Here is a 26,661-nt window from a genome sequence, read left to right as displayed (position 1 = left end):
CATGTTAAATTTGGATCTGCTGAGGGATTTCCTTTCGGTTTGACTTGAAAATAACCTCAGGCTGGGAGTGAATAAAAATTATTCGCTTAAGACGCAAGAAGAGCCCAACGGTCACATCTCCGGAAGTGACGTTCCCATTATGCGAGCAAAAGTTGAGATTCCTGCCCCTTTTTATTTTCCGAGGCTTTCCGGGTTATTTGGAGTCGTCAGGAAAGGCCTCGGGGAACACAAATACAGGTTTTCTTTTCTTTGTAATTGTAAGGTTAGGCGGTCGCTGAGGCGCCATCTTGTCTCCAGGCAGAGGGGGGCGAGAGAGCGGAAGTGACGATGGGAGGGCGCCGGAAGCGGGGCCGTCGCCGTGGTAACGCGCGAAGATGGCGGAGGATGAGAGCGAGTGGGATTGCTGGATGGTGGAGTCCCTCAGGCTGTACGGCTGGGAGGCGGGGAGGGCGCGTCCCCCCCCCGGGGTCTCCTCTCCCACCCCCCCCCTCCGCACCCCGGCTCTCTCCCCCCCCCCTCCGCATCCCGGGTCTCTCCCCCCCCCCCTCCGCATCCCGGGTCTCTCCCCCCCCCCCCCTCCGCATCCCGGGTCTCTCCCCCCCCCCCCCCCTCCGCACCCCGGGTCTCTTCCCCCCCCCCCCCTCCGCACCCCGGGTCTCTTCCCCCCCCCCCCTCCGCACCCCGGGTCTCCCCCCCCCCCCCTCCGCACCCCGGGTCTCCCCCTCCCCCCCCCTCCGCACCCCGGGTCTCTCCCCCCCCCCCGCACCCCGGGTCTCTCACCCCCCTCCGCACCCCGGGTCTCTCACCCCCCTCCGCACCCCGGGTCTCTCTCCCCCCCCCCCCCTTCTGCACACCGGGTCTCTCCTCTTCCCCCCCCCCCCCCCCCCTTCCGCACCCCGGGTCTCTCTCCCCCCCCCCCTTCCGCACCCCGGGTCTCTCTCTCCCCCCCCCTCCGCACCCCGGGTCTCTCCCCCCCCCCCTCCTCCGCGCCCCGGGTCTCTCCCCCCCCCCCCCCTCCTCCGCGCCCCGGGTCTCCCCCACCCTCCGCGCCCCGGATCTCTTCCCCCCGCACCCCGGATCTCTTCCCCCCGCACCCCGGGTCTCTCTTCTCCCCCCCCCCCCCCCCCCCCCCCCCCGGGTGCCCGGCCGCCCGCCCCCATGGCTGAGGAATGTGGGGTGGGTGGAGGGCAGGGTGGGAAACTGGAAGAGTAGCCTCCCTCTGCCACTGACAGTGGTGTTGGGGATGCTTTAGAGGGGGTGCAGAGGATGTTCACCAGGATGTTTGCTCGTATGGAGGGTGCTAGCTATAAAGAAAGATTGAGTAGGTTAGGATTGTTTTTGTTGGAAAGACGGAGGTTGAGGGGGGACCTGATTGAGGCCTACAAAATTGGGGTGTGGACAGGGTGGATAGCAACAAGCTTTTTCCAAGAGTGGGGGTGTCAATTACAAGGGGTCATGATTTCAAGGTGAGAGGGGGAAAGTTTAAGGGAAATGTGCGTGGAAAGTTTTTTTACACCGAGGGTGGTGGGTGCCTGGAACGCTTTGCCAGCGGAGGTGGTAGAGGCGGGTACGAAAGCATCATTTAAGATGCATCTGGACAGATATATGAACGGGCGGGGTCAGAGGGAAGTAGATCCTTGGAAAATAGGAGACGGGTTTAGATAAAGGATCTGGATCGGTGCAGGCTGGGAGGGCTGAAGGGCCTGTTCCTGTGCTGTAATTTTCTTTGTTCTTGTTCCCTCTTTCTCCGTGTTGAATTTCGGCTGAGGCTCAGAAGTGAAGGTGGCGGATTAGACAGAATATTTGTCCCGGATGTTCTAGGTGTTAAACCAGGATTATGGGATGAGGTTGTGAATGATGCTGGAGAAATGATTCTTTAAGATTCTCCCTGCCTCATTTGGTCACCTGTCCTTGTGCAATTCAGTGTTAAATTTTAAGTTTATAATGTTTTGCTCCCATTTGCCAAATGCAAGTTGTGGCTGAGATAGATCTTGGTGTTTCCATTACGATGGCTGTGGATCACTCTATTTTAGCTGTCTGTTTCAGGTACAAAGACCTTCATGTGTTTGAGCTTCAGGAATCAACACGTGTTATAGAATGGATTCAGGACAGAAGTATGTTATTCTGTGTCTTTCTCGGTTTCTTGCACGGCATGTCCTTTTCCAAAATAATGTGATCTTTGCCTTGGAGGGGAGAAGCAGTGCAGATTCATCAGGATGATACTGGGGCTAACGGTTAAAATGAAGACCAGCTGTATAGACTAGACTGAGTTTAATGCTGTGGGTCAGTTGAGACTGAGACTCAGAATTTTTGTTAGATATTAGGTGTTAGAGAATCAATGTTTAGATGATAACGAAAAGATAATCGAATTAGCTACCAGAACAGGCTCGAGGGGCTGAATGGCCACCAGTCTCTATGTTTAATGACCCAGCTGTTTGGTCACCCCTCCTGATCTACTGTCTCTGGGTGGCAGGGTAGCACAGTGGTTAGCACTGTTGCTTCACAGCGCCAGGGTCCCAGGTTCGATTCCTGGCTTGGGTCACTTCTGTGCGGCGTCTGCACGTTCTCACCGTGTCTGCGTGGGTTTCCTCCGGGTGCTCCGGTTTCCACCCAGAAGTCCCGAAAGACGTGCTGTTAGGTGAATTGGGCATTCTGAATTCTCCCTCTGTGTACCCCAACAGGTGCCGGAATGTGGCGACTAGTGGATTCTCAAAGTAACTTCATTGCAGTGTTAATGTAAGCCTACTTGTGACATTAACAAAGATTATTATTAGTTCAGTGTTCATGTGCCCCCAGTTCATTAGTGAGGGGCTCTGAGGAGTTAATGTTCTTGTGCAGACTGGCTGGCGTAATGTCAGAGTTGATCTATATCCTGACTGTACCCTTCCCTGTCTGCTAGGCATCTGCGTCGCCGGATGCACCATGGGGAAGAAGAATGAAATTCTGGAGCTCTCGCTCCCCCAGAAACTATATGCTAAAGGAAACCAGGTGAGCGGCTGACGGCCAATCCTCGTTCATCTGCCTGAACAGGTCTGACACCGCCCTCCACTTGGCTGATGGCCAAATGAATGAGGAGCTGAAGCTCGCTCTATCATTTAATAAGATCTGTTTGTTTCAAATTCCACATTCCCATCTACCCCTGATAATCTTTGATTCACTTGCTTAACGAGAATCCATCATCTCCGCCTTAAAACGGTTCAATGATCTCGTCACCTGAGACAGAGTTCCAAAGTTGCACAGTCCTCGGAGAGAAAAGAATCTCCTCATTGCAGTCCTAAAAAGGCCGATCCTAATTTTAAACCAGGGCTTCTGTTACCCCTTGGCTGGGGTATCCGGCTGGGGGTGAGGCCAGGGAGCCTCCAAACACCTTTAACCTCTATGTTTTTACCTGTAGGGACTTTGCCCTGAGAGGGACTTCACCGTGAAACACGGCAGCTTCTCAGAGAGGCCCATTTATGAATTGAAACACGTGGCAGGAACCAGGTAGAGTACAAGTCTGTGTTTCTGGGTACATTGTCTGCCGGGACACCTGGGAGTCGCCCCGAGAAAAGTATTTGTGTTACAATGAGAATAGAGACATGAATCAATTAGCCACAATAGACCCAGGCAGGGTGGGTGGGTGAGGGAAGGACAGTTGTCTGCATTTTCCACTGGGCGACCTAACCCCTGATGTGAATGGGCTAAGCACAAGATCACAAGAATTAGAAGCAGGAATGGGCCGCTAGGCCCTTAAGCCTCCCCAGATATTCAACACGATCACGGCCTCCGCACCTTCTCTGTGCCATTTCCCCATAGGCCACTATTCCTTGAGCTAGCAAATATTTATCCACCTCCACTTTAAAGGGCCTCCAGTTTCACAGCACGCCCCCCCCCCCCCCCCCCCCCCCCCCAAATCTCACCCCACACCCAGCGTGCTGCTCCCTCAGTACTGCCCCTGAGGATGAGGGTGGAGAGAAATCTGAGACGGCCCAGAAGTACAAAGGTTACGCCAAAATTGATGGGTTGTATCTCTCAGAGTGGAGCAGTTCCATTTTTGAAAAGGGGGAAAGTTGAGGGGTGAGCTGTGAGCAAATGGAGGTCTTTAAAACTAAACACAGTGAGCAGATTCCACTTTATGGGGGAGGCCAGAACCAGGGACCATAAATATAAAACAGTCACTGATAATCAAATTGGGAATTCGGGGGAAACGTCTTCACTCAGAGGGTGGAGCGACTGTTACCACAGCGAGAGATATGGTGGTGAATAGTGGATACAAAGGGGGGAAGTTAGATTAACACATGAGGAAGAAATGAACAGAAGGATATAGTGATAGGCTGAGATGGAGAGGGGCTAGGAGGAGGTTGGTATAAAGCAGAAATGCCAGCAGGGAGCAGTGGGGCCAACAGCCTGCTTCTTTGTTGGAAATTTGATGTTGTGTTCAGTAGCTCTGATTCTTTCCCTACAGCCTATTGGTGAGCAGTGGACCCCCTGATACCTCACTACAGGTCTGGCGCTTGGCAACAGATGAGAGCGGTAAGCAAGTTGATTGCGTTGTGTTCTTGGTCCTGCTGTGATGAGCAGAGGGGCATTCGGGGGTGAGGGGCTGTCACCAGGAGATGCTGAGCACAGCTTGCAGCCCCTCCCCTTAGCACTGCTCCAGCAAGGCCGAGAATTCCAATCCCTCGCCCTGCTGCATTCCCAGCACTAACCCCTTATCCAGCCAGTGACAGATTGTTCAGACCCTCGAGTCTGTTCAGTTCAGTTCCATCTGATTTGTATCTTAACTCGATTTACCTACCGTAGCTCCACATTCTGATACCTTCACCTAACAAAAATCTATCATTCTTGGTCTTAAATTGTTCCCGGAATGTGGGCGTCGCCGGCTACCCTAGTGTTTATTGCCCATCCTTCATCACCCTTCAGAAGTGAGCTGCTACCTTGACCCGCTGCAGTCCCTGAGGTGTAGGTACACCCACTGTGCTGTTAGGGAGGGAGTTCCAGGCTGTTGCCCCGGCGACAGTGAAGGAGCGGCCGATATATTTCCCAGTCAGGGTGGTGAGTGACCTGGAGGGGAACCTCCAGGTGGTGGGGTTCCCAGGTATCTGCTGCTCTTGTCCTTCTAGATGGTAGTGGTCGTGGGTTTGTGAGGTGCTGTTAAAAACGCTGCTGTGAAATACCGGAGAGTGGGGATGAGCTCTCTCAGTCAGATGTTCATCCCAACACCTGGGCTGCACTTCAGGAGAATGGTAAATGTTGCAGCACAGGAAGAGGCCATTCAGTGTCTGCTAGTCCTTTGAAAGAGTTGTCCAATTAATCCCACTCCCATCTGCCCCTGTAGCTATATCTTTATTTTTGCGCAAATATTCATCTCATCTCATTTCATTTTGAAAGCTGCTATTGAACCACCTCCACTACTCGTGAACAGATTTTGCAACATCTTTTCCCATGTCCAGCTTGTTTACCGGGGCTGGTTTAGCACAGTGGGCTAAACAGCTGGCTTGTAATGCCGAACAAGGCCAGCAGCGCGGGTTCAATTCCCGTACCAGCCTCCCTGAACAGGCGCCGGAATGTGGCGACTAGGGGCGTTTCACAGTAACTTCATTGAAGCCTACTCGTGACAATAAGCTATTATTATTATTGTTACTGTGGGGAACATGATGGTGGAGCCTCTGTTCTTCCCACTCACTGGGAGCCACCTGCCATTAATTCTGTCACCACCAGAGAACCTCTGTGGCTGAGGAGCTGTTGTCAGTATAATTTCCAGAATAACTGCACAGAAAGAGGCCATTCAGTAATCGTGCCAGTGCAAGTAGTTTGAAAGATCTATCCAATTCCTCTCACTGCCCTGCTCTTTTCCCATAGCCCTACATGCCTTTATTTATCCAGTTGCCTTTTGAAGTTATTGAATCTGCTTCCACTGGCCTTTCAGTTAGCACCTTCCAGATCACAACAACTCTGTGTCAAAGAACCAGACGAAAGATGAGTGTTTTACCCAATCACCTTGAAGTTTGTGTCCCTCTGGTTACTAGCCCTAAAAAACCCTTCATGACTTTGACGTCTCGAATAAATCACCCCCTTAACCTTTCCTGCTCCATAGAGAACAATCCCAGCTTCTCCCAGTCTCTCCGCATTAACTGATATCCCTCATCTTATCCCTGCTCCCATTCCGGTAAATCCTCTCCACAAAGTTCTTGGCATCGTTCTTGGAGTGTGGGGCCCGGGAATGTTCTCCAGCTGGGCTCTAACCAGTGATTTAGAAATGTTTAGCACAACATCCTTTCTTTTGTACTATTTCTATTTCTATTTATAAAGCCAAGGATTCCGTCTGCCTTCTTAACTGGTCCTGCCACCTTCAAATATGTGCATGTCCTCCGTCCGGCAGATCTCTTTGTTCCTGCCCTCTTTAAAATCGTACTCTTTAGTTTATATTACCTCTTCGGTCTTCTATTCAAAATGCATCACTTTGCAATTCTGTGTTTAATTCTGTCTTCTAATCCGATCAGATCTGATTGTTCTCCCATTGCTTTATTTGGCCCTAATCAAATTGCTTTCGTTCAGCCTGATCTCCAGCCTGGTTTGAGTGCGTGGTGTGAGTCCCAGCTGGAATAATTAGTCTAGTCTGCAGAGGGATTTATTGGAACGGTTCCAGGGATCAGGGATTTGAGTTACACGGAGAGACTGGAGAATCACAGAAAATACACTGCAGAAACCGCCCTTCGGCCCATCGAGTCTGCACCGATAGATTTGTAAAATACCTGACCTGCCCACCTAATGCCGTTTACCAGACTCGGCCCTTGGCCATGAATGTTACGACGTGCCAAGTACTCATTCGGGTGCCTTTTAAAGGATGTGAGGCAGCCCACCTCTACAGGCCGTGCGTTCCAGACCATCACCACCCTCTGGGTAAAAAGGGTTTTCTTCAAATTCCCCCCTAAACCTCCTGCCTCTGACCTTGAACTTGTGCCCCCTCCACTAACAGCTGCTCCCTATCCACCCTGTCCATGCCCCTCAAAATCCTGTCCACCTCGATCAGGTCGCCCCTCCGTCTTCTCTGCTCCAGCGAAAACAACCCAAGTCTATCCAACCTCTCTTCATAACTTAAATGTTCCATCCCAGGCAACATCCTGGTGAATCTTCTCTGCACCCCCTCCAGTACAATCACATCCTTCCTATAATGTGGCGACCAGAATTGAAATGAAATGAAAATGAAAATCGCTTATTGTCACGAGTCGGCTTCAAGTGAAGTTACTGTGAAAAGCCCCTAGTCGCCACATTCCGGCGCCTGTTCGGGGAGGCTGTTACGGGAATCGAACCGTGCTGCTGGCCTGCCTTGGTCTGCTGTCAAAGCCAGCGATTTAGCCCGGTGTGCTAAACCAGCCCCTGACGGACGGAGGCTGAATTGCACACAGTACCCCAGCTGTGGCCTCACCAAAGTTCTATACAACTCCAACATGACCTCCCTGCTTTTGTAATCTATGCCCTGATTGATAAAAGCAAGTGTCCCATGTGCCTTTTTCACCACCCTATTAACCTGCCCTTCTACCTTCAGAGATCTGTAGACAAACACTCAAGGACCCTTTGTTCTTCGGAACTTCCCAATGTCAGACCTTCCATAGAATCATAGAATTTGCATCGAGTCTGCACCGACCCTTGGAAAGAGCACCCTACCTAAGCCCGTACATCTGCCCTACCCCCACACCTTCACCCTATCCCCACACCTTCACCCTATCCCCACACCTTCACCCTATCCCCACACCTTCACCCTATCCCCACACCTTCACCCTATCCCCACACCTTCACCCTATCCCCACACCTTCACCCTATCCCCACACCTTCACCCTATCCCCACACCTTCACCCTATCCCCACACCTTCACCCTATCCCCACACCTTCACCCTATCCCCACCCCTCCACCCTATCCCCACACCTTCACCCTATCCCCACACCTTCACCCTATCCCCACACCTTCACCCTATCCCCACACCTTCACCCTATCCCCACACCTTCACCCTATCCCCACACCTTCACCCTATCCCCACACCTTCACCCTATCCCCACACCTTCACCCTATCCCCACACCTTCACCCTATCCCCACACCTTCACCCTATCCCCACACCTTCACCCTATCCCCACACCTTCACCCTATCCCCACACCTTCACCCTATCCCCACACCTTCACCCTATCCCCACACCTTCACCCTATCCCCACACCTTCACCCTATCCCCACACCTTCACCCTATCCCCACACCTTCACCCTATCCCCACACCTTCACCCTATCCCCACACCTCCACCCTATCCCCACACCTTCACCCTATCCCCACACCTTCACCCTATCCCCACACCTTCACCCTATCCCCACACCTTCACCCTATCCCCACACCTTCACCCTATCCCCACACCTTCACCCTATCCCCACACCTTCACCCTATCCCCACACCTTCACCCTATCCCCACACCTCCACCCTATCCCCACACCTTCACCCTATCCCCACACCTCCACCCTATCCCCACACCCCCACCCTATCCCTGTAATCCCACCTAATCTCTTTTGGATACAAAGGGCAATTTATTATGGTCAATCCGCCTAACCTGCACATCTTTGGACTGTGGGAGGAAACCGGAACACCCAGAGGAAACCCACGCACACACGGGAGAACGTGCAGACTCCGCACAGACAGTGACCCAAGCCAGAAATCGAACCTGGGACCCTGGACTGTGAAGCAACTGTGCTAACCAATGTGCTACCCTGCTGCCCTAGTATACTTGCTTGTTAAATTACTCCTTCCAAAGTGTATCACCTCACACTTTTCTGGGTTAAATTCCGTCTGCCACGTTTCTGCCCATTTGACCATCCCGTCTATTATCTTCCTGTAACCCAAGACTCTCAACCTCACTGTTAACCACCCGGCCAATCTTTCTGTCATCCGCAACCTTACTGATCCTACCCCCCACCTAATCATCTAAGTCATTTATATAAATGACGAATAATAGGGGACCCAGCACAGATCCCTGTGGTACGTCACTGGACACTGGCTTTCAGTCACTAAAGCAGCCGTCTGCCATCACCCTCTGTCTCCTGCAGCCAGCTTTGAATCCACCTTATCAGGTTCCCCTGTATCCCACGTGCATTTGCCTTCTTTACAAGTCTCCCATATGGGACCTTGACAAAGGCTTTGCTGAAACCCATGTAAACTACATCAACTGCACTACCCTCATCTACATGCCTGGTCACCTCAAGGTGGGATTGTTCTCCTTGGGAGCAACTAACAAAAGGATTGAGAGGAGATGAGCAGAGTTTTATTTTGAATACAGTGGGATGCAGTGTCGGAAAGGTGTGTGAAAACAGGATTTCCCTTTTGAAGGGCAATTGGATGAATGCCTGGAGAATGTTGCTGAGTTACTGGATGCTGCAGATGCTATGACCCAATCACCTGTGTAATGATGATTTCATCCTTAACCCTCTGCTTTCTGTGACAGATGCCATAATTTTGGAAAACACGGTCCAGCATCAGACTGCAGGAGACCAGTGGTCCAAAATCTCCGTCAACTGCTCTCCGACCCCTCGGGTACTTCATGGTTCAAAGGTCAGCAACCTCACAATCCAGGAAATTGCATCACAGAAAGTGCTGTTTACCACAGGTGGGTCTCTCTCTCTCTCTCTCTCCTCTCTCTCTCTCTCCTCTCTCTCTCTCTCTCTCTCTCTCTGTCTCTGTCTCTGTCTCTGTCTCTGTCTCTGTCTCTGTCTCTCTCTGTCTCTGTCTGTCTGAACATCTGATTGAGGGTCACACCTGGAGGACAGCTCCCTGATGGAAGATGGTGATGGTTAGGATTCCCTGACCTCCAGGGGTGCGAGTGGAGACATTCTTCCTCGGAGAATACTGGGTTTCAACCCGGGCTGAATGTGGAATGAAGTTGGGGCAGTAATGGAGCCCCGGGTTTGGAGACTTGTGTATCCTGGGGGAAGATTTGGAGTAAATACTGGGGGCAGCTCCCTGCAACGCTCAGGCATTGAAAATAGGAGATGATTCTTACACCAAACAGGATTGTGAGGGAGAGCAATGGAAAGATAAAATAAGGCTGAGTATTGTTGGGTTTAAAAAGTAGTTGGCCAACAAGTGAATGGAGAGCGTGTTTGGGCATTGAATGTGTGTGTGTACAGTGGGAGTAAATGGGAAATGTGTTTTACTCCATTCGGATTGTGTAAAATGGGAGTGAATGGGAAGGGGTTTGATCCATTGGGATTGTGTACAATGGGAGTGAATGCGAAGGGGTTTGTGTCCATTCGGATTGTGCACAATGGGAGTGAACGGGAAGGGGTTTGATCCATTGGAATTGTGTATAATGGGAATGAATGGGAAGGGTTTGTGTCATTGGGATTGTGTACAATGGGAGTGAATGCGAAGGGGTTTGATCCATTGGGATTGTGTACAATGGGAGTGAATGCGAAGGGGTTTGATCCATTGGGATTGTGTACAATGGGAGTGAATGCGAAGGGGTTTGATCCATTGGAATTGTGTACAGTGGGAGTGAATGGGAAGGGGTTTGTGTCCATTGGAATTGTGTACAATGGGAGTGAACGGGAAGGGTTTGTGTCATTGGAATTGTGTACAATGGGAGTGAACGGGAAGGGTTTGGGTCCATTAGGATTGTGTACAATGGGAGTGAACGGGAAGGGTTTGGGTCCATTGGGATTGTGTACAATGGGAGTGAATGGGAAGGGTTTGTGTCATTGGAATTGTGTACAATGGGAGTGAATGGGAATGGGTTTGATCCATTGGGATTGTGTACAATGGGAATGAATGGGAAGGGGTTTGATCCATTGGGATTGTGTACAATGGGAGTGAACGGGAAGGGTTTGGGTCCATTAGGATTGTGTACAATGAGAGTGAATGGGAAGGGGTTTGGGTCCATTGGGATTGTGTACAATGGGAGTGAACGGGAAGGGTTTGGGTCCATTGGGATTGTGTACAAAGGGAATGAATGGGAAGGGGTTTGGGTCCATTGGGATTGTGTACAATGGGAATGAAAGGGAAGGGGTTGTTGTCTATTGGGATTGTGTACAATGGGAATGAATGGGAAGGGGTTTGGGTCTATTGGGATTGTGTACAATGGGAGTGAACGGGAAGGGTTTGGGTGCATTGGGATTGTGTACAATGGGAATGAATGGGAAGGGGTTTGTGTCTATTGGGATTGTGTATAATGGGAGTGAATGGGAAGGGTTTGTGTCCATTGGGATTGTGTACAATGGGAGTGAATGGGAAGGGGTTTGATCCGTTGGGATTGTGTACAATGGGAGTGAACGGGAAGGGTTTGGGTCCATTGGGATTGTGTACAATGGGAGTGAACGGGAAGGGTTTGGGTCCATTGGGATTGTGTACAATGGGAGTGAACGGGAAGGGTTTGAGTCCATTGGGATTGTGTACAATGGGAATGAATGGGAAGGGTTTGTGTCTATTGGGATTGTGTACAATGGGAATGAATGGGAAGGGGTTTGGGTCCATTGGGATTGTGTACAATGGGAATGAATGGGAAGGGGTTTGGGTCTATTGGGATTGTGTACAGTGGGAGTGAATGGGAAGGGGTTTGATCCATTGGGAAGGTGTACAGTGGGAAAGAATGGGAAGGGGTTTGTGTCTGTTGGGATTGTGTACAATGGGAATGAATGGGAAGGGGTTTGTGTCTATTGGGATTGTGTACAGTGGGAAAGAATGGGAAGGGGTTTGTGTCTATTGGGATTGTGTACAGTGGGAAAGAATGGGAAGGGTTTGTGTCCACTGCGAGTCGATACCGTGGGAGTGAAGTAGTTGAAGACTGACTTGCTGGTTGGGGTTAGATTATGGAATGAACACTGATGTTGGATCCTATCTAATGGGGATGTTTGTTAATTGTCTCCTCAGGGGCAGGTGGTTGTGAACCAGAGCCAATCAGTGACCTGGAGTTTCTGGATCATTTCACCTTTTCAGTCTGCTCCCGGAAAGGTCACCTGTGGTTGGCTGATAGCCGGCAGCGCCCAAGCCTGATTGGATGTTCTGATGTACCTGTGAGTAGGGAAGATGGCTGCCATTGGACAATGGGGTGGGCACCTGGCCACTCGAAGGTGGCCAGGCTGTGTTCGGATGGGCGAGTGTTGCTGAGTGATTATCGAGACCTGAGCAGAACCCTGGGCCTTGCAGAGCTGGTGATTCCCACTGCTGTATCAAACAGTGACTACCTCAGCCTGACCTGGGCACCCTATCTTCAGGATCATCTCGCAGTGTCTGGTACGTGGATTCTGGATGTTGGGAGGATATATAGGACCAGCAAGGGGCGGGTCAGTCCGGCTGGGGGTCAGTCCAGCTTGGGGAGGGGCGGGTCAGTCCGGCTGGGGGTCAGTCCGGCTTGGGGAGGGGCGGGTCAGTCCGGCTGGGGGTCAGTCCGGCTTGGGGAGGGGCGGGTCAGTCTGGCTGGGGGTCAGTCCGGCTTGGGGCGGCAGGTCAGTCTGGCTGGAGGGGACAGGTCAGTCTGGCTGGTGGTGGGGTGGGTCAGTCTGGCTGGAGGGGGTGGGTCAGTCTGGCTGGAGGGGGTGGGTCAGTCTGGCTGGAGGGGGCGGGTCAGTCTGGCTGGAGGGGGCGAATCAGTCCGGCTGGGGGTCAGTCCGGCTTGGGGCGGCAGGTCAGTCTGGCTGGAGGGGACGGGTCAGTCTGGCTGGTGGTGGGGTGGGTCAGTCTGGCTGGTGGGGGCGGGTCAGTCTGGCTGGAGGGGGCGGGTCAGTCTGGCTGGAGGGGGCGGGTCAGTCTGGCTGGAGGGGGCGGGTCAGTCTGGCTGGAGGGGGGCGGGTCAGTCTGGCTGGAGGGGGCGGGTCAGTCTGGCTGGAGGGGGCGGGTCAGTCTGGCTGGAGGGGGCGGGTCAGTCTGGCTGGAGGGGGCGGGTCAGTCTGGCTGGAGGGGGCGGGTCAGTCTGGCTGGTGGGGGCGGGTCAGTCTGGCTGGAGGGGGCGGGTCAGTCTGGCTGGAGGGGGCGGGTCAGTCTGGCTGGAGGGGGCGGGTCAGTCTGGCTGGAGGGGGCGGGTCAGTCTGGCTGGAGGGGGCGGGGCAGTCTGGCTGGAGGGGGCGGGGCAGTCTGGCTGGAGGGGGCGGGTCAGTCTGGCTGGAGGGGGCGGGTCAGTCTGGCTGGAGGGGGGCGGGTCAGTCTGGCTGGGGGGGGGGGGGTCAGTCTGGCTGGAGGGGGGCGGGTCAGTCTGGCTGGAGGGGGCGGGTCAGTCTGGCTGGAGGGGGCGGGTCAGTCTGGCTGGTGGGGGGGTGGGTCAGTCTGGCTGGAGGGGGTGGGTCAGTCTGGCTGGTGGGGGCGGGTCAGTCTGGCTGGAGGGGGCGGGTCAGTCTGGCTGGAGGGGGCGGGTCAGTCTGGCTGGAGGGCGCGGGTCAGTCTGGCTGGAGGGCGCGGGTCAGTCCTGGCTGGAGGGGGCGGGTCAGTCTGGCTGGAGGGGGCGGGTCAGTCTGGCTGGAGGGGGCGGGTCAGTCTGGCTGGAGGGGGCGGGTCAGTCTGGCTGGAGGGGGCGGGTCAGTCTGGCTGAGGGGGCGGGTCAGTCTGGCTGGAGGGGGCGGGTCAGTCTGGCTGGAGGGGGCGGGTCAGTCTGGCTGGAGGGGGCGGGTCAGTCTGGCTGGAGGGGGCGGGTCAGTCTGGCTGGAGGGGGCGGGTCAGTCTGGCTGGAGGGGCGGGTCGTCTGGTGAGGGGGCGGGTCAGTCTGCTTTAGGGGGTGGGTGGGTCAGTCTGGCTTTAGGGGGTGGGTGGGTCAGTCTGGCTTTAGGGGGGTGGGCGGGTCAGTCTGGCTGGGGGGGGTGGGCGGGTCAGTCTGGCTTTAGGGGGTGGGCGGGTCAGTCTGGCTTTAGGGGGGTGGGCGGGTTCAGTCTGGCTTTAGGGGGGTGGGCGGGTCAGTCTGGCTTTAGGGGGGTGGGCGGGTCAGTCTGGCTTTAGGGGGGTGGGCGGGTCAGTCTGGCTGGAGGGGGCGGGTCAGTCTGGCTGGAGGGGGCGGGTCAGTCTGGCTGGAGGGGGAGGGTCAGTCTGGCTGGAGGGGGTGGGCGGGTCAGTTTGGCTTTAGGGGGGTGGGTCAGTCTGGCTTTAGGGGGGTGGGCGGGTCAGTCTGGCTTTAGGGGGGTGGGGGGTCAGTCTGGCTTTAGGGGGGTGGGTGGGTCAGTCTGGCTTTAGGGGGGTGGGCGGGTCAGTCTGGCTTTAGGGGGGTGGGCGGGTCAGTCTGGCTTTAGGGGGGTGGGCGGGTCAGTCTGGCTTTAGGGGGGTGGGCGGGTCAGTCTGGCTTTAGGGGGGTGGGCGGGTCAGTCTGGCTGGAGGGGCGGGTCAGTCTGGCTGGAGGGGCGGGTCAGTCTGGCTGGAGGGGGCGGGTCAGTCTGGCTGGAGGGGGCGGGTCAGTCTGGCTGGAGGGGGCGGGTCAGTCTGGCTGGGGGGGGCGGGTCAGTCTGGCTGGGGGGGGGGGCGGGTCAGTCTGGCTTAGGGGGGTGGGCGGGTCAGTCTGGCTTTAGGGGGGGTGGGCGGGTCAGTCTGGCTTTAGGGGGGTGGGCGGGTCAGTCTGGCTTTAGGGGGGTGGGCGGGTCAGTCTGGCTTTAGGGGGGTGGGTCAGTCTGGCTTTAGGGGGGTGGGCGGGTCAGTCTGGCTTTAGGGGGGTGGGCGGGTCAGTCTGGCTTTAGAGGGGGTGGGCGGGTCAGTCTGGCTTTAGGGGGGTGGGCGGGTCAGTCTGGCTTTAGGGGGGTGGGCGGGTCAGTCTGGCTTTAGGGGGGTGGGCGGGTCAGTCTGGCTGGAGGGGGCGGGTCAGTCTGGCTGGAGGGGGCGGGTCAGTCTGGCTGGAGGGGGCGGGTCAGTCTGGCTGGAGGGGGCGGGTCAGTCTGGCTGGAGGGGGCGGGTCAGTCTGGCTGGAGGGGGCGGGTCAGTCTGGCTGGAGGGGGCGGGTCAGTCTGGCTGGAGGGGGCGGGTCAGTCTGGCTGGGGAGGGGGCGGGTCAGTCTGGCTGGGGGGCGGGCGGGTCAGTCTGGCTTTAGGGGGGCGGGCGGGTCAGTCTGGCTTTAGGGGGGCGGGCGGGTCAGTCTGGCTTTAGGGGGGCGGGCGGGTCAGTCTGGCTTTAGGGGGGCGGGCTGGTCAGTCTGGCTTTAGGGGGGCGGGCTGGTCAGTCTGGCTTTAGGGGGGCGGGCGGGTCAGTCTGGCTTTAGGGGGGCTGGCGGGTCAGTCTGGCTTTAGGGGGGCTGGCGGGTCAGTCTGGCTTTAGGGGGGCGGGCGGGTCAGTCTGGCTTTAGGGGGGCGGGCGGGTCAGTCCGGCTGGGGGGGGGCGGGTCATTGCGGCTGGGGGGGGGTGTGTGTCATAAGAACATAAGAACTAGGAGCAGGAGTAGGCCATCTGGCCCCTCGAGCCTGCTCCGCCATTCAATGAGATCATGGCTGATCTTTTGTGGACTCAGCTCCACTTTCTGGCCCGAACACCATAACCCTTAATCCCTTTATTCTTCAAAAAACTATCTATCTTTACCTTAAAAACATTTAATGAAGGAGCCTCAACTGCTTCACTGGGCAAGGAATTCCATAGATTCACAACCCTTTGGGTGAAGAAGTTCCTCCTAAACTCAGTCCTAAATCTACTTCCCTTATTTTGAGGCTATGCCCCCTAGTTCTGCTTTCACCCGCCAGTGGAAACAACCTGCCCGCATCTATCCTATCTATTCCCTTCATAATATTAAATGTTTCTATAAGATCCCCCTTCATCCTTCTAAATTCCCTGGAGTACAGTCCCAGTCTACTCAACCTCTCCTCGTAATCCAACCCCTTCAACTCTGGGATTAACCTAGTGAATCTCCTCTGCACACCCTCCAGTGCCAGTACGTCCTTTCTCAAGTAAGGAGACCAAAACTGAACACAATACTCCAGGTGTGGCCTCACTAACACCGTATACAATTGCAGCATAACCTCCCTAGTCTTAAACTCCATCCCTCTAGCAATGAAGGACAAAATTCCATTCGCCTTAATCACCTGTTGCACCTGTAAACCAACTTCTTGTGACTCGTGCACTAGCACACCCAGGTCTCTCTGCACAGCAGCATGCTTTAATATTTTATTGTTTAAATAATAATCCTGTTTGCTGTTATTCCTACCAAAATGGATAACCTCACATTTGTCAACATTGTATTCCATCTGCCAGACCATAGCCCATTCACTTAACCTATCCAAATCCCTCTGCAGACTTCCGGTATCCTCTGCACTTTTCACTTTACCACTCATATTAGTGTCATCTGCAAACATGGACACATTGCCCTTGGTCCCCAACTCCAAATCATCTATGTAAATTGTGAACAATTGTGGGCCCAATACGGATCCCTGAGGGACACCACTAGCTACTGATTGCCAACCAGAGAAACACCCATTAATCCCCACTCTTTGTTTTCTATTAATTAACAAATCCTCTATCCATGCTACCACTTTACCCTTAATACCATGCATCTTTATCTTATGCAGCAACCTTTTGTGTGGCAACTTGTCAAAGGCTTTCTGGAAATCCAGATATACCACATCCATTGGCTCCCCGTTATCTACTGCACTGGTAATGTCCTCACAAAATTCCACTAAATTAGTTAGGCACGACCTGCCCCTTATGAACCCATGCTGCGTCTGCCCAATGGGACAATTTCTATCCAGATGCCTCGCTATTTCTTCCTTGATGATAGATTCCAGCATCTTCCCTACTACCGAAGTTAAGCTCACTGGCCTATAATTACCCGCTTTCTGCCTACCTCCTTTTTTAAACAGTGGTGTCACGTTTGCTAATTTCCAATCCACTGGGACCACCCCAGAGTCTAGTGAATTTCGGTAAATTATCACTAGTGCATCTTCCTAAATTCCATAAATTTCCTATATAAATGATTTGGAGGAAAATGTAACTGGTCTGATTAGTAAGTTGCAATTTCCCTAGCCATCTCTTTTAGCACTCTGGGATGCATTCCATCAGGGCCAGGAGACTTGTCTACCTTTAGCCCCATTAGCTTGCCCATCACTACCTCCTTAGTGATAACAATCCTCTCAAGGTCCTCACCTGTCATAGCCTCATTTCTATCAGTCACTGGCATGTTATTTGTGTCTTCCACTGTGAAGACAGACCCAAAAAACCTGTTCAGTTCCTCAGCCATTTCCTCATCTCCCATTATTAAAACTCCCTTCTCATCCTCTAAAGGACCAATATTTACCTAGCCGCTCTTTTTTGTTTTATATATTTGTAAAAACTTTTACTGTCTGTTTTTATATTTTGAGCAAGTTTACTCTCATACTCTATCTTACTTTTCTTTATAGCTTTTTTAGTAGCTTTCTGTTGCCCCCTAAAGATTTCCCAGTCCTCTATTCTCATACCAATCTTTGCCACTTTGTATGCTTTGAAGGTGAAGGTTCTGCCCCCTTGCTCTGAACTCTGCCAATCAGAGAAAATAGCTGTTGATCCTATCAAATCCTTAATCATCTGAAACATCTCAATTTGATCATCCCTCAATCTGAATAATAGTCAGAGCAATCCAGGCAGTCTTTCCCATCCGTCCATATAATTCCACCCTTTCTGTAGTACAGGGTATTCTGGTGGATTTGCCCTGCAGCCCCCTTCACAATAACACAAGAAACAGGGGCAGGAGCGGGACTATCAAGCCTGCTCCGCCATTCAATACTGATCTTGGCTTCAACTGTCCTTTCCTGTCCACTTCCCATATCCCTTAATTCTCTTGACAGCCCATCCCAGCCTGAACGATGGAGCATCCACAACGCTCCAGGGTACAGATTTCCCAAAATTCACAACCCTCTGGGATAGAGAATTCCAAAGATTCACAACCCTCGGAGTGAGGAAATCTCTCCCCATCTCGGTCCTAAATGATCGGCCCCGAATCCTGAGACTATGACCCCGTGTTTTAGATTCCCCGGCCAGCGGGAACAATCCCTCAATTCCCCCCTCCCCCGTCAAACCCCCTCAGAATCCGGAATGTTCCATTCAGATCATCATCATTCTTCTAAACCCCAGAGAATCTAAACCCCATTTACTCAGCCTCTCCTCATAGGACACCTCCCTCACCCCAGGGGCCAACCTCGTGAACCTTCGCTGTCCCGACTCCAAGACATTTCCACAATGTGGAGACCAAAACTGCGGCCAGTGTTCCAGATGTGGTCTCACCGAAACCCTGGACAACTGGAGCAAAACCTCGTCATTCTTGTTCTCCAATCCCATAAGACATAGGAGCAGAATTAGGCCACTCGGCCCATCGAGTCTGCTCCGCCATTCAATCATGGCTGATATTTTTCTCATCCCCATTCTCCTGCCTTCTCCCCATAACCTCTGATCCCCTTATTAATCAAGAACCTATCTATCTTAAAGTGAATTGACCTCCACGGCCTTCTGCGGCAAAGAGTTCCACAGATTCACCACCCTCTGGCTAAGCTTGCTGCACCTGTTAAATTTCTGTGTTCCTTGTACAAGTACACACAACTCTCTCTGAACAGCGACACTTACAAGTTTCCCACCTTTAAATATTCTGCTTTTTATTTTATTCTTAAGACCAACATGAATAATTTCACACTTCTCTATCGTATACTCCACATGTCATCTTGTCACCCACTCACTTAACCTGCCCTTGCAGCCTCTGTGTCCCATATCTCCCCATTTACTTGGCTTGACGTGATCACCAAAGTTTGAGATTTTACTCTGTTTCTTCGTTGAGGTCATTAATGTGGATTGTAAATATCTGAGGTCTCAGTACTGATCCCTCTAGCTCTCTGCTACTCCCTGCCTGAGTGAAAATGAGCCACCACTGCCCACGCTCTGATTCTATATGTTAACCACTCCTTTATCCATGTTATTAACATCATCCCCGACTCTAAAAAACCGCATCTTGTTCATTAACGTCTTGTGTGACACCTTATCGAGAGACTTGGAAATCCAACATATATCAGTAAATACAATCTCCTGGTTCCTCCCTACCCGCCTTACTAGTCACGTCCTCAGCAAAACTCTTAATTTGCCAAATCGGTGGTGAATGGGATCAGTGAAAACATGCAGATCGTACCACGGGCAACATCTCCTTCCTGCGATGCTGTGCCCGGAGCGGAACACAGATATTCCCAAAGAAAAACATAGTCAACCTTGGACAGTGGGACTGTTGCCCCTCCTCCCCTCACTCTCTACTGTTGGGAATTGTGACCGTGAGAAATGTAAAATGTTGATTAGAAAGGCATCTGGGATGGTGCAAATCCCAACAGCCCGCTGCTTCTGTACCCAAATCTAACTCAACCAATGACCCCTGAACTCCAGAACAATGTCTCGCTTTTATCATTCTTACCTTCGCCGAGAGGCCGAGGAGAAATGAGGCGATGAGAATGTGTAATAATACGATGACTCTCACTGTCCCATTTCATGGTTAGCACTTGAATTGCTGGAGGATGGGAGTGAGGGATCTGCACCCTCACAAAGACGGGGGTGTGTGGCTAGAGGAATGAGGAGGGGGGCGGATGTGTAGCCCATCAGAGGAAAACAGCAGCAGCCAGAGCCGTGGCAACTTATGTTCAGAAGGGAGGGTCAAAGTGCAGAAGAGCAATAGTCATAGGGGCCTCTATAGTCAGGGGCACAGATAGGCGCTTCTGTGGACGTCAAAGAGAGTCCAGGATGGTATGTTGCCTTCCTGGTGCCAGGGTCCAGGATGTCTCCGAACGGGTAGCGGGCATCCTGAAGGGGGAGGGCAAACAGGCAGAGGTCGTTGTACATATTGGTACTGACGACATAGGCAGGAAGGGGCATGAGGTCCTGCAGCTGGAGTTCAGGGAGCTGGGAAGAAAGTTAAAAGACAGGACCACTAGGGTTGTAATCTCGGGATTACTCCCTGTGCCACGTGCCAGTGAGGCTTGAAATAGGAAGATAGAGCAGCTAAACACGTGGCTAAACAGCTGGTGTAGGAAGGAGGGTTTCAGTTATCTGGACCACTGGAAGCTCTTCTGGGGCAGATGTGACCTGTATAAGAAGGACGGGTTGCATCTAACCTGGAGAGGCATAAATATCCTGGCCGTGAGGTTTGCCAGTGTCACATGGGAGGGTTTAAACTAGTATGGCGGGGGGTGGGCACCGGAGCAATAGGTCAGAAGGTGAAAGCATTGAGGGAGAACTAGGGAATAGGGCCAGTATGGTTCTGAGGAAGAGCAGACAGGCAGATGTTGCTGAACACAGTGGGTCTGGTGGCCTGAAGTGCATATGTTTTGATGCAAGAAGTATAACAGGTAAGGCAGATGAACTTAGAGCTTGGATTAGTGCTTGGAACTATGACGTTGTTGCCATTACAGAGACCTGGTTGAGGGAAGGACAGGATTGGCAGCTAAACGTTCCAGGATTTAGATGTTTCAGGCAGGATAGATGGGGATGTAAAAGGGGTGGAGGAGTTGCGCTATTGGTTAGGGAGAATATCACAGCTGTACTACGGGAGGATACCTCAGAGGGCAGCGAGGCTATATGGGTAGAAATCAGGAATAAGAAGGGTGCAGTCACAATGTTGGGGGTTTACTACAGGCCACCCAACAGCCAGCGAGAGATAGAGGAGCAGATAGGTAGACAAATTTTGGAAAAGAGTAAAAACAACAGAGTTGTTGTGATGGGAGACTTCAACTTCCCCAATATTGACTGGGACTCACTTAGTGCCTGGGGCTTAGACGGGGCAGAGTTTGTAAGGAGCATCTAGGAGGGCTTCTTAAAACAATATGTAGACAGTCCAACTAGGGAAGGGGCTGTACTGGACCTGGTATTGGGGAATGAGCCCGGCCAGGTGGGAGAAGTTTCAGTAGGGGAGCATTTTGGGAACAGTGACCACAATTCAGTAAGTTTTAAAGTGCTGGTGGACAAGGATAAGAGTGGCCCTAGGGTGAATGTGCTAAATTGAGGGAAGGCTAATTATAACAATATTAGGCAGGAACTGAAGAACCTAGATTGGGGGCGGATGTTTGAGGATAAATCAACAGCTGACATGTGGGAGGCTTTCAAGTGTCAGTTCAAAGGAATTCAGGACCGGCATGTTCCTGTGAGGAAGAAGGATAAATACGGCAAATTTCATGAACCTTGGATAACGAGAGATATTGTAGGCCTCGTCAAAAAGAAAAAGGAGGCATTTGTCAGGGCTAGAAGGCTTGGAACAGACGAAGCCTGTGTGGAATATAAGGAAAGTAGGAAGGAACTTAAGCAAGGAGTCAGGAGGGCTAGAAGGGGTCACGAAAAGTCATTGGCAAATAGGGTTAAGGAAAATCCCAAGGCTTTCTACACGGGGTAGCCAGGAAAGGGTTGGCCCACTGAAGGATAGGCAAGGGAATCTATGTGTGGAGCCAGAGGAAATGGGCGAGGCACTAAATGAATACTTTGCATCAGTATTCACCAAAGGGAAGGAATTGGTGGATGTTCAGGGGCTGGTTTAGCTCACCAGGCTAAATCGCTGGCTTTTAAAGCAGACCAAGCAGGCCAGCAGCACGGTTCAATTCCCGTACCAGCCTCCCCGGAATGTGGCGACTAGGGGCTTTTCACAGTAACTTCATTGAAGCCTACTCGTGACAATAAGCGATTTTCATTTTTCATTTTCATTTCATGTTGAGTCTGGAGAATTGTGTGTAGATAGCCTGGGTCACATTGAGATCCAAAAAGACGAGGTGTTGGGCGTCTTGAAAAATATTACTGTAGATAAGTCCCCAGGGCCTGATGGGATCTACCCCAGAATACTGAAGGAGGCTAGAGAAGAATTTGCTGAGGCCTTCACAAAAATCTTTGGATCCTCACTGTCTTCAGGTGATGTCCCAGTGGACTGGAGAATAGCCAATGTTGTTCCTTTGTTTAAGAAGGGTAGCAAGGATAATCCAGCCTTTCTTCATAGCTAGAACCCTCCATACCAGGCAACATCCTGGTGAACCTCCTCTACACCCTCTCCAAAGCATCCACGTCCTTCTGGTAATGTGGCGACCAGAACTGCACGCAGTATTCCAAATGTGGCCTAACCAAAGTCCTATACAACTGTAACATGACCTGCCTACTCTTGTACTCAATACCCCGTCCGATGAATCCAGGGAACTACAGGCCGGTGAGCCTTACGTCAGTGGTAGGGAAATTACTGGAGAGAATTCTTCGAGATCTACTCCCATTTGGAAGCAAATGGATGTATTAGTGAGAGTCAGCATGGGAGGGGAGGTCGTGTCTCACTAACTTGATAGAGTTTTTCGAAGAGGTCTCAAAGATGATTGATGCAGGTAGGGCAGTGGATGTTGTCTATATGGACTTCAGTAAGGCCTTTGACAAGGTCCCTCATGGTACACTGGTACAAAAGGTGAAGTCACACGGGATCAGGGGTGAGCTGGCAAGATGGATACAGAACTGGCTAGGTCATAGAAGGCAGAGAGTAGTAATGGAAGGGTGCTTTTCTAATTGGAGGGCTGTGACTAGTGGCCAATGAAGGCAAGCATGCCGTATGCCTTCTTGACTACCTTCTCCACCTGTGTTGCCCCTTTCAGTGACCGCAGGGATCAGTGCTGGGACCTTTTGCTGTTCGTAGTATATATAAATGATTTGGAGGAAAATGTAACTGGTCTGATTAGTAAGTTGCAGACGACACAAAGGTTGGTGGAATTGCGGATAGCGATGAGGACTGTCAGAGGATACAGCAGGATTTAGATTGTTTGGAGACTGGGCGGAGAGATGGCAGATGGAGTTTAATCCGGACAAATGTGAGGGAATGCATTTTGGAAGGTCTAATGCAGGTAAGGAATATACAGTGAATGGTAGAACCCTCGAGAGTATTGAAAGTCAGAGAGATCTAGGTGTACAGGTCCACAGGTCACTGAAAGGGGCAACACAGGTGGAGAAGGTAGTCAAGAAGGCATACGGCATGCTTGCCTTCATTGGCTGGGGCATTGAGTATGAGAATTGGCAAGTCATGTTGCAGCTGTATAGAACCTTAGTTAGGCCACGTATAGTGTTCAATTCTGGTCGCCGCACTACCAGAAGGATGCTGAGGCTTTAGAGAGGGTGCAGAAGAGCTTTACCAGCGGAGGTGGTAGAGGTGGGCATGATAGCATCATTTAAGAGGCATCTAGACAGGTATATGAACGGGCGGCAACAGAGGGAAGTAGACCTTGGAAAATAGGAGACAGGTTTAGATAAAGGATCTGGATCGGCGCAGGCTGGGAGGACCGAAGGGCCTGTTCCTGTGCTGTAATTTTCTTTGTTCTATAGTGTTCAATTCTGGTTGCCACACTACCAGAATGATGTGGAGGCTTTAGAGAGGGTGCAGAAGAGATTTACAGCATGTTGCCTGGTATGGAGGGCATTAGTTATGAGGAGAGGTTGAATAAACTCGGTTTGTTCTCACTGGAATGACGGAGGTTGAGGGGTGACCTGATAGAGGTCTACAAAATTATGAGGGGCATAGACAGAGTGGATAGTCAGAGGCTTTTCCCCAGGGTAGAGGTGTTAATTACCAGGGGGCATAGGTTTAAGGTGCAAGGGGCAAGGTTTAGAGTAGATGTACGAGGTAAGTTTTTTTTTACACAGAGGGTAGTGGGTGCCTGGAACTCGCTGCCGGAGGAGGTGGTGGAAGCTGGGACGATAGTGACATTTAAGGGGCATCTTGACAAATACATGAATAGGATGGGAATAGAGGGATACGGACCCCGGAAGTGTAGAAGATTTTAGTTTAGACGGGCAGCATGGTCGGCACAGGCTTGGAGGGCTGAAGGGCCTGTTCCTGTGCTGTACTTTTCTTTGTTCTTGTTCTTTGTTCATGAACATTTGATGTCTCCGTTCAGTCATGGTGATTGTTATTTTTCTGACTGTCGCAGGTTTCAATGGGACAGTTCACGTTTACGACACCAGCTCGTGGTTGGCAGGAGCCGGCCAGGCGGAGCCGACCTTTGTCCATCGAGGTCACAGTGTCATCGCTCCAGAGGCTGAGGAAAAGATCCCACTGATCACGAGACACGCCTGGCACCCGTGGAAGCGGCGAGTCCTACTCTCAACCGCAGATGACTGCTCCCTCCACGTCTGGCATTGGGTGGATCATAACACAGCCTGATAATCTCTCGGCTTCCTGCTCAATCCCTGCATCCCTGTCACTGTGTCACTGACTGACTGACCCCTCGATAATGCGGCCCTGTCACTGTGTCACTGACTGACCCCTCGATAGTGCTGCCCTGTCACTGTGTCACTGACTGACCGCTCGATGGTGTGACCCTGTCACTGTGTCACTGACTGGCGCCTCGATAGTGCTGCCCTGTCATTGTGTCACTGACCCCCTCGATAGTGCATCCCTGTCACTGTGTCACTGACTGACTGGCGCCTCGATAGTGCGGCCCTGTCATTGTGCGACTGACTGACCCTTCAATAGGGTTGGGGATCTGTTATGGTCCTTCGATATCCCAGCTTGAGACAGGGGGTCGTGTCTGAATTCTATTATCAGACGGTGCCTTTGCATATTTTGCGTCTGCTCCGGAATCGTGAAAGGAAAAACGCTGACACTGTTGAGTCTTGGAATTGCCTGGGTCAGAATCCAATAAGCATCTTTATAAAAGTTTTAAATTGTTATTAATTATTTATTAAAAAAACTATTTTGCACCATTGCAGCTGAATGGTCTGGACATGTCTTAAATACAAATGACCTTTTGGGACATATCTTTGAGAAACCATTTAAACGCTGAATATCCTTCCTGTGGTTAGTGGCTGCCCTTCTCCAAATAATTAAAGAAACTGGTTTCATAGTGTTTGCAGATGTATCGTCTCTGGAACTGAAAGCCAAAGACTGGGTATGATGCATATCACTGTTTACCTGTGAGTGACATGGTAGCACAGTGGTTAGCACTGTTAGCTCCAGCATCCCGGGTTCGATTCCCCGCTGGGTCACTGTCTGTGCGGATGCTGCATGTTCTCCCTGTGTCTGCGTGGGTTTCCTCCGGGTGCTCCGGTTTCCTCCCACACGTCCCGAAAGACGTGCTGTTAGGTGAATTGGACATTCTGAATGCTCCCTCTGTGTACTCGAACAGGCGCCGGAATGTGGCGACTAGGGGAATTTTCACAGTAACTTCATTGCAGTCTTAATGTAAGCCTACTTGTGACACTAATAAAGATTATTATATTTGGTCTTCTCTAGACTGAGGAACGGTGCCAGAGGACTGGAGAATTGAAAATGTTACCCCCTTGTTTAAAAAAGTTGTACGGTTAGCCCCAGTAATTACAGACCAGTCAGTTTAACATTAGTAGCAGACTAGCTTCGAGAAACAATTATTCAGGATAGAATTAGAAGCCACCTGGAGAAATGTGGGTTGGTTAGGAAGAACCAGCATGGGGAGCAGCAAACATAACATTGCCTGTTATGGATGTCTGGTCAGCTCTCAACAGTGGCCACGAGACTGATCAAGGACCCCAACGTTTTTAAGTTTTAAGCTGGAGTGGAAAGATCGATTCGTTCCAGGAGTGATAATATAAGAAAGAGGGTTTGGTTATTTTATAAACAAACTTTATTAAAACAAAAGAAAATAGGGCAGCGCGGTGGCGCAGTAGTTAGCATTGCTGCCTCATGGCTCCGAGGTCCCATGTTCGATCCCGGCTCTGGGTCACTGTCCGAGTGGAGTTTGCACATTCTCCCCGTGTTTGCGTGGGTTTCACCACCACAACCCAAAGATGTGTCAGGTAGGTGGATTGGCCACGTTAAAATGCCCCTTAATTGGAAAAAGATCTAAATTTTAAAAAAAAATAAAACATTTAAACTTTCAAACTTCAACCCTGACAATAGCAAATTACATGCAGTTTCTTAATCGTAACACTAGTTCCCATTAAACACCACTGTAACAGAACATGCAGCTTACGTGTCACTTTCACAGGTAGACAAAGGCAATACTTGCATTTCCAAAGCAATTTTTCTTGCGGTCGGGACAGTCGTTCTGAACCCCTTTTCCAAAGCTTTCATGACCTTCTTGGTTGATTTCCGAAGCCTTCTCCTGTAACTGTTTAAAACAGCATTCCTTCTCTCTCTAAGCTCTGCCCAGCCCCTCAACCAAAGGTTCTCTGGGGTTTCCAAGCTTGAACCTATTATCGCTATCTTGGCTGATATCCTACTCCCATATATACAACAGAGCCATGCTATTGATATGCAACTAACCTCCCATTGATGGACAAACATGCCATCGGACTCTGTAATAGACTAATGGCTGGTCAGACAGGCGTGTCCCGAAGAACAATGGATCTCGAGTGACTCACCATTTCTGAACCAGGCCATCCCGTGTATTCCCACTAACGAGTTTAAATCTGAACGGGACTGTGTAACTGGGGTGTGGGTGTATATCTCTGACTGCTAGCAGATTTTCTCTTCTCCCCCCCCCCCCCCCCCCCCCCCCCAATCCAGCCTGTTTAACCCCTAAATTGCCTGCTACGTTGGAATCTCGTTTCTGGACCCAATTTCCTAATACCTCCCTTCCTAGAGGAAAAAATGAACCATCAATTATTTTTCTGTTTTTTTAAATTTAGAGTACCCGATTATTTTTTCCAATTAAGGGGCAATTTAGCGTGGCAAATACAGTACGCATTATTTTTTTCATTTTGAAACAAGCAAACTTCACATGAATATAGTCCAATATAGTCTTTTTCCATCTCACTGTCATGATAGGGTATCAGCAATCACATT

General features: G+C 51.5%; 1 protein-coding gene across 4 annotated transcripts; it reads left to right on the top strand.

Annotated features, from left to right (window-relative positions):
- The first annotated feature begins 312 nt into the window (after positions 1-312).
- wdr73 (WD repeat domain 73) lies at positions 313-24,741 on the top strand. Of its 4 annotated transcripts, XM_038818764.1 has the most exons (8): positions 322-427; positions 2,047-2,114; positions 2,900-2,988; positions 3,395-3,483; positions 4,445-4,512; positions 9,460-9,621; positions 11,880-12,242; positions 23,828-24,741. In XM_038818764.1, the coding sequence occupies exons 1-8, from the start codon at positions 375-377 to the stop codon at positions 24,058-24,060; spliced, it is 1,125 nt and encodes a 374-aa protein (XP_038674692.1). In that variant the 5' UTR covers positions 322-374; the 3' UTR covers positions 24,061-24,741. The 4 variants fall into 4 exon arrangements, with proteins under 4 accessions (XP_038674693.1, XP_038674692.1, XP_038674691.1 ...); XM_038818765.1 differs by lacking the exon at positions 2,047-2,114 and having other exon boundaries at positions 313-427; XM_038818763.1 differs by lacking the exon at positions 322-427 and having other exon boundaries at positions 1,635-2,114; positions 11,886-12,242.
- Positions 24,742-26,661: the final 1,920 nt, after the last annotated feature.

This window comes from Scyliorhinus canicula, chromosome 14, assembly GCF_902713615.1.
Source record: "Scyliorhinus canicula chromosome 14, sScyCan1.1, whole genome shotgun sequence".
Classification (NCBI taxonomy): domain Eukaryota; kingdom Metazoa; phylum Chordata; class Chondrichthyes; order Carcharhiniformes; family Scyliorhinidae; genus Scyliorhinus; species Scyliorhinus canicula.
Note: the sequence above shows the minus strand (reverse complement) of the source record. Positions and strands in the feature narration are given on the sequence as shown.